Source organism: Botryllus schlosseri, chromosome 11 (genome assembly GCF_051294905.1).
Source record: "Botryllus schlosseri isolate E-star chromosome 11, Bs_hap1, whole genome shotgun sequence".
Lineage (NCBI taxonomy): Eukaryota > Metazoa > Chordata > Ascidiacea > Stolidobranchia > Styelidae > Botryllus > Botryllus schlosseri.
Genome location: NC_137246.1, coordinates 25,432,865 through 25,445,846, shown reverse-complemented (window position 1 = coordinate 25,445,846; position 12,982 = coordinate 25,432,865). Strand labels below are relative to the sequence as shown.

The 12,982-nt window shown below is 40.8% G+C and overlaps 1 protein-coding gene across 1 annotated transcript; it reads right to left on the bottom strand.

Moving 5' to 3' along the window:
- Positions 1 to 7,007: 7,007 nt before the first annotated feature.
- LOC145451102 (protein Optix-like) lies at positions 7,008 to 9,675 on the bottom strand. Its single transcript, XM_080329589.1, has 2 exons — positions 8,126 to 9,675; positions 7,008 to 7,667 (listed from the first exon to the last, which is right to left on the bottom strand). The coding sequence occupies exons 1-2, from the start codon at positions 8,920 to 8,922 to the stop codon at positions 7,268 to 7,270; spliced, it is 1,197 nt and encodes a 398-aa protein (XP_080185715.1). The 5' UTR covers positions 8,923 to 9,675; the 3' UTR covers positions 7,008 to 7,267.
- Between the last annotated feature and the right edge of the window lie 3,307 nt (positions 9,676 to 12,982).

The window sequence follows — 12,982 nt, the reverse complement described above, 5'->3', positions numbered from 1 at the left end:
TTTTTTCTTTATGCACGGTCTCGTTACAGAGAGGTTTACTAACTAACGTAAGTTCTTTTTCCAGAGCACATGCAATTAAGAGTCTAAAGTTACGAAGTAAAATCAAATGCAAACGGCATTTTACGAGCTACCATATTGTTGTTTCACGTAACAATCATCTCGCAAATCGGCAATACCGTTTCTGATACAACTCCGTATTGGTATTCGCCTCAACTACGAGCCTTATAATACGGCGGAGGGCACAATTCCATGACACTACCTGAAATGGAGCTGTGGGGTAAACAAAACCATCATTTGCATCCCACGATGCTGTTTAATTTTTATGTGTGGAAGCCTTGTACTGAACAGCATGAACCCAGCTCTCTGCAGAGTCCGAAGGGCTGCGTTTGTGGCTTTTGACAATCCGTTAGAGGGTATTTACAACCAGAGGTGGTCAGTAACGAAGTACTTCTACTTTATCGAAGTACTCAAGTTGTTTTCCTCTACTTTTGGTACTTACTCAAGTGGATATTTTTTTCGCTACTTCTACTTCTACTTCGTAATATTTTGTGAATTGCTTACTTACTTTTCGCTATTTTCAGTTTGTCAAGTAGAAGTAGTTTAATACCCCAATAAGAAAGATAGCCTAAGGAATTTATGGGCTGTTTTCACGTAGTACCAACATTTAATTTTCATAAAAGTCATGTAATCTCAGAATTTTCGTAGCGCTTCGCGCTCAGTAGATATGGAGTGACAAATATGTTTAACGAATGTAGCACTTAATATATCTAGATACCGGGTTGCGTGGTTCCGTTCACACCGCATTGTCGCATATATCAAATATTTCATCACAGTAAGTATTGCCCCCATAACGTTTCGCAATCTAGCAATTACCTATTATACACCTAACAGCCCATGACGTGTCCTAATCGTGGATTTCACTTTTTTAAACGTTAGACCTGTTTTAGAAGACCGCCGTTGAAACTTTCTGGACAAAAGACATGAAATATATTTTCCACTTTTTAGAAGTAGTAGGCTATTTTATCTTTCTTTCAATTACGAGTATTATACGTTGAGCTCTATTTATAGTTTCAGTTTTGCCTGGAGAACATACATGTTGAAGTATAAAAGCAAGTGTAGTAATGCCTTATATTTTCCGAAAATAAAGCTATTCACTATATGGTATTTTTACGATCTGCCATATTTTTAATTAACGTATACTAATTGCTCAAAGTGTTAAAGCCGATTCCGACACAACTTCTCCGTATCGCTCTTTGACTGAACTAGGCGCCTTATAATATGGGGGAGGCCGCCATGCCATAATATTCTCTAAAACGGAGTGTTTGAGTAAACAAAGGATTAGTATCGCATTTACAAATCAATACTACCATTCACATCCCATGATGTGGACGACATCTTATTCTGTCAGAAATTGACACCTCCTGGGATGCATCAATATGAATCAAGCTCTCTACATATTCCGCGTAGCATCATTCGCAGCTTTTGACAGCCCATGTGTTAAAGCAAAGTGTTAAAGCCGTATCCGACACAACTTCTCCGTATTGCTCTTTGACTGAACTAGAATCCTTATAATATGGGGGAGGGCGCCATACCATGATATTTTCTAAAGCAGCGGTTCTCAACCTTTTCAGACATGCGCCCCCCTTGGCGATGGTCCAAAAAATTGCACCCCTCTGACCCCCTCCCCTGCACTTATCGTCATGTCAAAAAGAGCACATCATCTAATACGAAGGTAGGCAACCTTTTTGCTAATCACGGCCGCATTTCGAATACTTATGTATACCTAAGGACGCATTCCAGGGCATAAGCCGTAATGAACTTGGCCGCAAAATACCTATGTTAATCTGTCCATATCCATTCCCGATGAACTCTGGAGTATTCTGCTTTTCACAACGGCCTATTGTACGCACCGACATCGTGAGTGGCAATGTTATGAATAGTTGCTGGAACTATATATTGTCGCGCGGGGCACGAAAATTTTTCAGATACACGAATGAATTCCGTAATTAATAGTAGCAGTATCACATATTGCTATTAAATATTTATTCTTTCTCATCAGCCCATGTGATCAGATTCACCGGTATAGTTTATGGAGGTAGTGCTTTCAAAAATGTAGGGCAAGTTATATAGGGTGGACCAGTTGTTATTAGTCGCTTTGTTCCATGCTGTTATTTCTTGACCCCCCATCAGGATTGTCGATTGTATCGGTAGTGGAAATTGTGGAAATATATTGAAATCGCCCAAATGTACCATAAACAAATTTCCTTCGTGAGGAGCACACGATTCCGATTCCGGTTCAGATTGAAAAGGGCGCTACTATATTATAATCGAAAAATGAAGTAATGTTGAATTGCGCGGAGCACGAAGAAAATTTCAAGATCAATTAAAATCTCCCAAAAATTCGGGAGTGAATTCGTAATTTCAATTTGCATGTCGACGGCCGCCAACACATACTAATTGAATTAGGTGCGTCGACGGCCGTACAAATTCCCTTCTACGGCAGCAGGTTGCCCATCCTTGATCAAAAAGTGTACATATACATATGGAATGTCTTACTATAGATAACTAACCTACGGATAGATACGCAACACCAGTCGTCACGCTTGCTTGCCCGGAGCGAATTACTGCTCAGCAATCTGAACGCAACATCATTGCTAATCCCATAGCTGACGACCCGCGCGCTCAAATTCAATAAAGTTGATCTTATTTGAAAGCTACTGTCGCACTGATTCCGAAAATGTACATTAAAATCTAATCAGGGCAATGAAACCCCCTTGAAATACACCTCAAAGTCTGAAAATCGGCATTGTTCTAAACAATCGCAGCGACGCAGCACAATGACCATACCAATGACCCTTGCGCGATTGCTCAGAACAATGCTGATTTTCAGACTTTGAGGTGTATTTCAAGGGGGTTCCATTGCTCTGATTAGATTTTGATGTATATATTCGGAATCAGTGCGACAGTAGCTTTCAAATAAGATCAACTATATTGAATTTGAGCGCGTGGGACGTCAGCTATGGGATTAGCAATTACGTTGCGTTCATATTGCTGAGCAGTAATTTGCTCCGGGCAAGCAAGCGTGACGACTGGTGTTGCGTATCTATCCGTTCTATCCCCCTCGGTTGGGAACCACTTGTCTGATTCGACTTCATCGCCCGAGATTCTAAAACAGACAACGATTAGTTTCCATTGCATGAAAGAAGCATATCGAGGATGGGTTATTGTAAACGCTTTCTGTCTTGTTTCAGATTGATGATAACGATTGCCACCGAAGACCAAGTTTCCAAATTGACTCAGTATTCCGGGTATATGCATCTGCCTGACTACGTCACATAGGCTGCGTTGCAACGGACTATCGATGGAACGCGGTGTTTCTCTATATCATAATAGAACCGTGACCGTGTACTCGGAGGTATCATATCCAGTCAAGTTTAGTGAATCTCTTTACAAGCAATGGCTGGCTACGGAAATAATGACGTGGTTGATGCTGGCATGGAGCGTGTATCTTTTTATTGCCACTGTCGTATATATGTGTAAGCGTCGGAAATACCATGACTCGGAAAGTAACAAAACATGTAACCCGTCAGATGTGATGATTTTGCTGAACGGTATGTTTTGCCTAATTCGTCTATTCCTCGGTTTGGATGGGATTTGGGGCAGAGGAGGCGAACTCAATTGTACCGTTTTAAAATTAGTTCGAATCATTCTAGCCGTTATCTGCTTATCGATTACGTATATTTTCCTGTGGTACCGCCAAAGGATATTGTATCAACAGCCTGCATTGGTTACTTTGACAAATGCATTTAGCCGGATTTTGAGTATAGGCAGCATTGTTTTTATATTTGTTGCCGTTGTTTTTAACGTAATATCCTTTACTACCACTTCCAATTCTGCTAGATCTGTTAATGGCTGTGAGTTCAAAGACTTGGACGTTTACGATTTCTCCAAATGGCCTATTGGCATGGTACTGAACGGTGTGATTATTTCCATGCTCTCACTCTTGTTCATCATACCACTGGTCAAACATAAGAAATGCGTAGATGGTAGCAATATACCGGCAGGTAAGACCAAAAAGGCAATCTACCGATCTGCTGTACCAGCGTTAGTCACAATATTCACAAATGTTTGTGTCGGTATGTTTCTAACGACTTTTCGTAATGGCGTTGATGAGTTATCGAATTTTGTAAGTGATTGTTATATTGTTATCAACATGATAACTTCTTTATCGAGTTTTGCCGATTGGAGAAGTCGATTTTTCCCGTTGGAAACAAAGCGTCGTGAGTTTGATTGTGGGATTGTGAAGCAATTGAACTGCTAAGTCAGATTGAGATTAAACTATTGAATTTCTAATATGACCTTGGTGTATTCGACGCAATACCTAGTAGGCCAATCCACGTGTAGTTCTTTCTGGTAGCCAGTGGTTCCATCAAATTTATATCAATGTCTGCTATAAACTAATGCAATGCACGCACCGTTCTTAAAAATAATTGACTATGATTCTCTACATATGCTTATTTACCCCAATTGCCATGCCTACGAGGTTTATACTCACATACGATTTATTGTCACGGTGAATTTGTGTCGCAAATTTTTGCGATGTGCAGAAGTTGGAGCCTATAAGGATATCTACCCGCAGTCCAGATAGTGCCATTCAGAGCATGTATTTAACGGCTCACGTAATCGATGTCGTTGAGTTAATCAGATAAATTTACACATTTCGTCACATTATCTCGCTCTTAGCTCACCTATGTCCTTTAATATTCGATTTTTATATCTGGGGCACGAACACGGCGATTAACGCACCTTAATCTCCTCCCAACATATGGCTCCCATGCTCAGCGGAGCGTTCTTTCGATGCGTTCCCAGATTATACACACGGTATGATATGTGACTGTCAATATCGCGCCGTGCCTGTTTTTCAGCATTACTGCTATGGCTTTACTCAACCCGAATAATCGAACACTATCAGTAACCAACTCTATTGCAATTTACCGAATGACAATTCAAATATTCATGATGCATTGCATATTCTATGGTATATGTGTCGACGAGATATGCTCGTGTTCAGTTGCTATCGCTTCGCTGAATAAAGAAACTGGAATGTAGGCAATAAATAAACTTCTCTGTGGAACAAGGACACTGTATTTGGATGTATGTTGGCTTGCTGTTCCACATTTATAGGTTTTACATTGCTGGATAAAATCAGTAGGCCTGCATCAGTTCCACAATTTGGACATTTCCTAATTAATTTACGTAGGGAATAGTAATTTACGGTGCGGACAAGCGTCGAATACACTCGCCTAATGCGAAAAGCAAATGAACTCTACATCGTGGCCGCCATATCGTACAGCGACAACCCGACGATATCTTGCTGCCTATAGGTTGCGATTATTGTCTGTAAAGACATCAGGACCTAGCACATGCTATACGCATCCCGAGTTTTTCGGTGCTATTCATAATAACAGAGGCTTGGAATAGAGACTGATTATTCAATTATATGATGCGCTCAGCTATATTTTGCAATGAATCCGTGAAAATTGTAATTGTATTTCGATATTTGCTTATAGTATCAATTATTCTTGATTTTACTCAAAATAATTTCCAGAAACCGTGTTACACGGTTTATCCACTTTGATAATTTCATGCATTTTATAGCGCAATATCAAAAAATCGGAATCCAATTTGCCGCGAGTTGGTTTCGGGAGATACATTTCCATCTCCGAACTGACTTTCAGAGACACCGCGGCGTGGAACTCTAATTCGAGCAGGTCATGCGTGTTGCACTCGAAATTGGACTGTCGTTTCGTAATGCCCGGATGCCACATCCTGCATTATCGAGTGCAATGAATTTTGCAGGCACCCGTATACATTACTATCATTACTATTTCCATTGGTAATTATTTAGAATTAAGGACCCAATATAGTCAGAAGGATTGGTGCCAAGCTGCTCTGAGAGAGAGATAATGCTTTCGGAAATGTTAATGAAACACACCGTTTCGCATCGAAAATATGCTGAAGTTGCATAAATTCTACTTCCTAAATGATTGGGTCCACCCGACGTTCAAATCCGCGGTAGAGTAAACATCTCACCTGCACATACGTTCAAGTAATCTAGGATTTTTAAGCATGTATGTAAGGGATGGAAATATGACCCATATAATATAGGGTCGTAATGTCATGCCTCGACTCGAGACGGACTCGAGTGGCGATTTTTCGTTGACTCGACACGACTTGAGTTACTTTCACTTATTGACTTGAACCCGGGTCATTGAGCATGACTCATATATCAGAACTGATACTTGAAAAATATGCTAATGAATTGTTTTATCTGTTGAAATAAACACGTTAAAAGAAAGAGAAATGAGCATGTTAAGAATGAGAAGCCTTCGATATCACCCCAGAGTTTTTAAAAGAGTGCATTTAACCGGACTTGAGCCCAAAAATGAACAGTGACACCATGACTTGAACTCGGACATGAGTCAAAACTATGAAAGTAAGATTGACTTGTGACTTATAGGAACCCCTTGACTTGGTCACAACCCTTCTAGCATGTTATTTTGAAGGCTTTGATTGCATCTAAAACACATGCCTTACGCACGTCTATAGCTCACCAGACAATCTCGTCTATATAGGCCTACTGTATATCAACACTCGTAAATCTATTGACTTCACTATGAAACGTAGCAACCAAGCCAACCTTTCTAAGCATCGCGATAGTTACTTAATTGCTACACAGAAACTAGTTTTTTGAAGGTGGCCTAGCTTTTAGTAGCTCATGCGATGTAGTGCTTTTATTTATTTTAATCACTCCACCGCCATAAGAATGATGCGCTATGAAAACTCGCAAAATCATTACACCTCAAGCAAATCGCTGCATCAAACTTCTGAAAGAAAATAACGCAGTTTTCATCTGCCTGGCAACAGCGAATCGTGGTGCGTCGCCTGTTATACTTTCTACTACAGCCACATTACCCCATTACCAACATTTTTAACACCACAGCAAGAGCATTTGCACTATACATTAAGTTTACGATATCATTTCGTATACATCATTTGTCACTGGTCGCACGTAATTGAGATGTAGATAAAGTATTTTGTTGCAATCATCCCACTAAAATTCTTAGTAACGGAATGGTCAAGGTGAAGCTTCTCTCCGGTGGACTGACTGCGTGGCTGCTAAACGTGAATGCATACATGTCATTCACGGTACAGTTTGCATGCGTGGTTGAAATGCAAGTGTCAAGTTATATTTATCAGATAGCAATTACACAGACGAACTCTTCTGGTCTTCATCGTTTACCGTACTTCTCGGGCTCGGTGTGGAGTTATTGCTGGCGTGGCAGTATATAGACTGCGAAGAGTCCTGTCGCGGGGTGAAGTATTGTACGAACGGGTGAATGAAGTGAGGTAAATGCGACGTGTACGGGTTGCTGGTGATTGTTGCGCTGGTGTGCGTCGATGCCAGCAGTGAAATGGAGTGTTTGTCAGGCGAAGCCCGTTGGGAGGCGGGGCTCTCTGGATTGGCCGTTTTTGCGCTGGCAGGCGACGACGAGCGGCGATATTTATTCAGGCGCTCTTCGAACTCTCGGTGCTCGGCAGATATCTGGTGGTTCATCGTAGTGGAGCCAGTCATGTCACCGCCATTTTGCTGCTGCAACGCCATTCTATATAGGAGAATCGTGTTTGCTCAATCCTAACGTTTGGAGGCATACACTATATCAAAATAGAGACTTAATGAACAAGAGACTCATATAGAGGCACATAACTTCAATATGCAACTGAATTATATACTTCATTTTTGTCAAAGTGGTGTGCTATTAAAATACATCATAATAAACGTGCTATATTGCGCGTGCAAGCATCACGCTCACGTCATAGCAATAGGCTTCATTTGTGACGTTTGTTAACGAAATTATAGCATACCGAGGACATTTTTTTCAGTTGAACTCGCAGGTTGTGAGGCCTAATGCGATGTAACATACGGCTTGCTGATCGACACTGCCCAATATCCATCGAATTTCTGGATAGGCCAGATTGTCTGGTAGTGGATTACCCAACCGTCGCAGTAAATATATATGCCATATAACAGTTCATAATTATAAAAGTTTAATAAATAGTTTACCTATTTTTAGCAACAGCCGCTCGGTCTCGCTGTCGTCTATTCTTGAACCAGTTCCCAACCTGGGTAGGTGAAAGTCCAGTCAGCTTCGCCAATTCTCTCTTTTTGCTGGGATTTGGGTACGGATCACTCAAGTACGAATTTCGAAGACACGTCCGCGTCTTCTCCTTGAAACAGTGATTCTTCTGCTCCCCGTTCCATATGCTTCTCGGCAACGGGAACCTTTTTCTTATCCTGTATTTCTCCACGGGGCCGAGGGGCCTGCCTTTCGATCTTTCTGCGTCGAGGTAATGGGCCTCCATCCAGATAGATTGCAGAGTATGATGCCAGGAAGTGTCTCGAAAAGAATGGTGTTGCAGTATGTTGTAAACTTCGCGATAATTGCCGTGGTGGTACGCGACAATGGCTCTAGCTCGTAGCAGCGAATCATTGCTATGTAGGGCCTCTGTGATTTGCGGCGTTGCCGGTAGAGACCACAAAAAGCGAGTGAGTCTTTCGATATCGTGACTGGCCACAAGAGTGTCGCACACGGTAGCTATTTGATTGGTGCCCAAAGGCGGCATCGGGAACGGTAGGATAGCAGGCGATCTCATAGCGTTGCTGTGGAGAGTGGCGATCATTGCGCGGAGTCTCTGAAGGGAGGAGACTATATCTGGTGCTGGAAACGCGATGGGTTTTACGAACGAAGGGAAACTCTGTGAAGATTCTTCGGATGACACGACACTCGTCGGGGATCCCGGATATTCGGTGACGTCGTCGCTCTCTTCGATATCAACCCCCGGGTAAAGTCTCATGGTCATCGAATACGTTGATCCTATAACTGATTACCGCTGTGGACATTAATCATAAATGATAATTTGTAGTCTTTGTGAAATCACTTTCAAGTATTTTATTTTTAAATACATAAAATTACACGGGAATATAGAGTTGAATACCATGGAGTTTTCGATCAACATCTTGAGTTTGCTTTCTGATAGACGCAATGAATTATAATTGTAAGACGCAATTTCTCTCTCAAATTGGATAGATTTCCAGGGCTCAATAGCCAATTAATACCTCAATTGTCGTGGTGCAAGAAAAAGCCTTTGAAGCGAGAAGTATAAATGGTTTTGTACATAACAATAATAAAATATATGATAACAAATGCTCAATGCCTGTTATTGCATAAACCCAGATTCTTTCTTTTGAACTTATTTTGATGTAAAAAGTTTTCTTGTGAAATATATATTCAAAGCACGGCGTATGGTTACTGCAGACTAAGAATTACGATTTTGAAATTAAACCTACAATTATATTGACATGATACATGTACTTTAAACATTTTCGATCCTTTTCTATCCATTCTATTGGCGCCACTGTGATTCTTACACCTCTTTTTATTAGATAAATCTAGACACAATATATTGATGAGGATTCCTTGCATATTCCAAATTTTCAGAGCTACAGAATAAGGATTATCAGCATAAAATCTTTTTAAGAGCTGAAAATTAAGTTTCTTCCTATATGCTATAGATATTTGGCAATATTGATCGACAACCCTGTCTTCAATTCACTTGTTATACGTTTGGTAAAATATCCTGACTGAGTATAATATCGACCTGAATTGCAATATTTACACATCGTACTCACACCTAGATACCTAGCTCGATTGTGACGTTGGAAGACGTGCCTCGAGTCTTGTTAAGGCGGTCATCTCCTATTGGCAAGACAGAGAGATTTAATCCGGTCATTTTTTCGTTCAGTGTAACAAATCAAAATGGCGTCCAATATGCGGAGATTATCTTAGCGGGCAGGATAACTCATCAGTACGATTGTCCGGGCGCTATATCGATTCTGGGTATGTTAAGTGTGTCGTTCTCAAAATTATATGCTTCATATTGCATTACCTATTTCTGGAGCGGATCGATTGCGCAGAAGGTCACATTTGTTTAATCGCGGGCAATGACGATTTGATACGACAGATAAATCTTGCATCATGAACACGTATCTCTCCACAGTAAGGCAGTACTTAGGATATCGTATTGTAATATACAATGTAAATGTAATATGTATATAATATAACAGTATAGAGCCCGACCGATTATCGGTTCGTCGATGATATCGAGTCGATATCACACGTTGAAAGAATGATCGATATCGGCCATTGGAGGTGAAAAAATATCGGCAATTTTCGTGACGTCACGACAAGGCAGTAAGATGTCAGAAAACTGTAATCCTTGACCGCTAGACTGGGAATGTTGCTGTATTTCATGCATAGCTCACACTTTCAAGGTGTCCAGTTGCAGCCTTTCTAGTTTATTTCATGTTCAAGTATGACAATGGCTGTAAAGCTGTTGAAATGAATGCTATGAAGTGTTGAAAATGCATATTTTGAGGTAGATTCCACCTTATTTGCATATCGGCTGAATATATCGGTGTTATCGGTGAAGGTATTAGATATCGGTTTCGGTATCGGCCCAAAAATCCAATATCGATTGGTCTCTATATAACACCATATATACACTCAGGATCGGTTAGAAAATTTAATTAACGTATTGGGATTAAATGATGAAACGGGGAGGTTGTTGTGTTTGGGATTCATGGCGTTTCGACATCGACGGTCATTTCACACCAGGTCCATTTCATGCTAATTATTGATGAGTTACCAACTTATCACTTGTAGCACGGTCAACGTAAAACAACTTACATGCCGATCGGGTGACGCAGTTTAACGTATACAATTAATGCTACTAATCACCCACGAACGGGGAGATGGTATGTGCTCATTGCTCTGTCGCAAAATTCCGTAGAAGCAATCATTGCGATTTCTGTTTCCTCAGCTCACAGTGAAAACTTTGAATATCTTGATAAAATATGCGGAAGTCTATGAATCTGGAGTGTTACATAACACTCTTACTGTATAGCAATATAGATACATTGGCCTATATATACATACTGTTTACATATGCAACGACTTCTTAATCTATGCATCTATAAAAAAAATTATTCGTGAATAATGTCTGCTTTTAAGGTGTTTGTGCTTTATTAATAATGATTGCTCTCTGATTTGCAACATACGTGCTTGAAACTTGCCGCTCCTTTCAAGGGCGTTATTCCCCATGCAGACATGTCATCCACGCTGGATATTATTTACACAAAGGACAACAGTTAACGCTTGTAATGCGACTTGACTTTGTAGCGTTGACACGAAATCAATTATTTCGTAGCGTGATCGCACGCGATCGGCAATTTGAAACACACTTCTACCTTCTTTGCGAATGGGGATTGGGCGAATAAGCCTCCTAATACCAATTAACAGCTCTACATGACAACTTGTCGATTGAGAATATCGAACAATGTTTAAAGAGTTTTATCATACTTAGTGGATTTAGAGCATTATTTCTGCTAATATCTACTTCAGCGTTTTCAAAGATGGAGCCTAATTTAATCCTCATAAATGCTAATGTCTTAACAGCCGAATATTGCGATGAACATATGCCGTCTTGGTTACGATTGGAATCAGATGAGTATTAGGAATAATATTCCCTTCTGGGGAGTGGGAATTGAGTCAACGGCAACTGAGCGCCTCGTGCATCATGATCATCTCTTCCATTATATTTTGAACCATGAGTCGCGCACGATTGGTGACAACACTTTACAGCGGCTAAAGAATAGATATTGGGTTAGCGAAATGGTATACTTGCTGTGAACCTATCTCCTCGTAAGTTCGATTTTCTGGGGCATCTCCAAGTCGTTTTCTAATCGTCCCGGTCTTGACAGTGTCTGGACCGTTGTACGCCAAGGCAGAATGCTCATTCATATCAGCGAATTCTCCATTGAATACTATTATTATTGCAGAAGCCGTATCAGCAAGTGAGGAATAGTAATGTTGGACGCAGCAGAATAGCTTATTTTGAACAACAACAACAACAACAACATTTTTAAACTGAAATCAATTGCAGCATTCCAAATGCTTTACTAAGCGTTCTTCCGAAGTCTCAAATCAGGTCGCGGGCGGAAGATGTGACCTCGAGGGCCCCATTTTGGTGACCCCTCTACGAGAGAGTGATAATTTGAGAGTTTTGTTCGTTATTAAACGTGTGAATGGTGGTATTAATGTGATTTTACGATAGTGAGTCTGCCGAGTAGAGGTCTGCCCAGATAATCGTGCTACACTCCAGAGTCGATTACAGTCTTTCGCGCCGAAGGCCATGTATTAACCGACCACGCCAACTCAGATATCGCACCTTGTCGTCCTACCTTGTTCATTTCGCACTACCAGCAGACGTACTATACGAACACAATGCACCGTATCTGGCAATAGCGACACCTGGTCATCAACAAAATGAATGAATCGAAAACGAATAATTGTGCAAACTGCGCGGTTTTGCGATTCAGCTCGCACTTGTGGCTCGCATGTCGTCACCGGGGACGGTTTGAACTTCAAGTCAACTCGAACATATTGCCAGGCCCAATGATGCCTCACGAAGTTCTAAATCAGATTAAACTACGATGTTTTAGTTATTTTATCAATGGAAAAGCATGCAACGTCTTGTATCTTGAAATTAAGGAATAAAATGTCAATGCGGACCGGCAGAAAAGTCGTCGCGGACCGGCGGTTGAGAACCACTGAATTTATTATATTATTATATATCTGTCGAAGAGTCATATTTATGTAGCATAATATGGTCATACAAAAAGCAGATACTTTGCGTAGCGAAATTAATACTTATCAACTGTTAAAACATTAGCCCTCACGGCCCTCAGGCCCAATGCGGGGTGACGGAGGCGTCAAAATAGCATCTTATTGTAGACTAATCTTGTGTAAAGCGCAATATACGAAAAGCAATTCCAAACAAGAGGATTAAATTCGTGTTGATC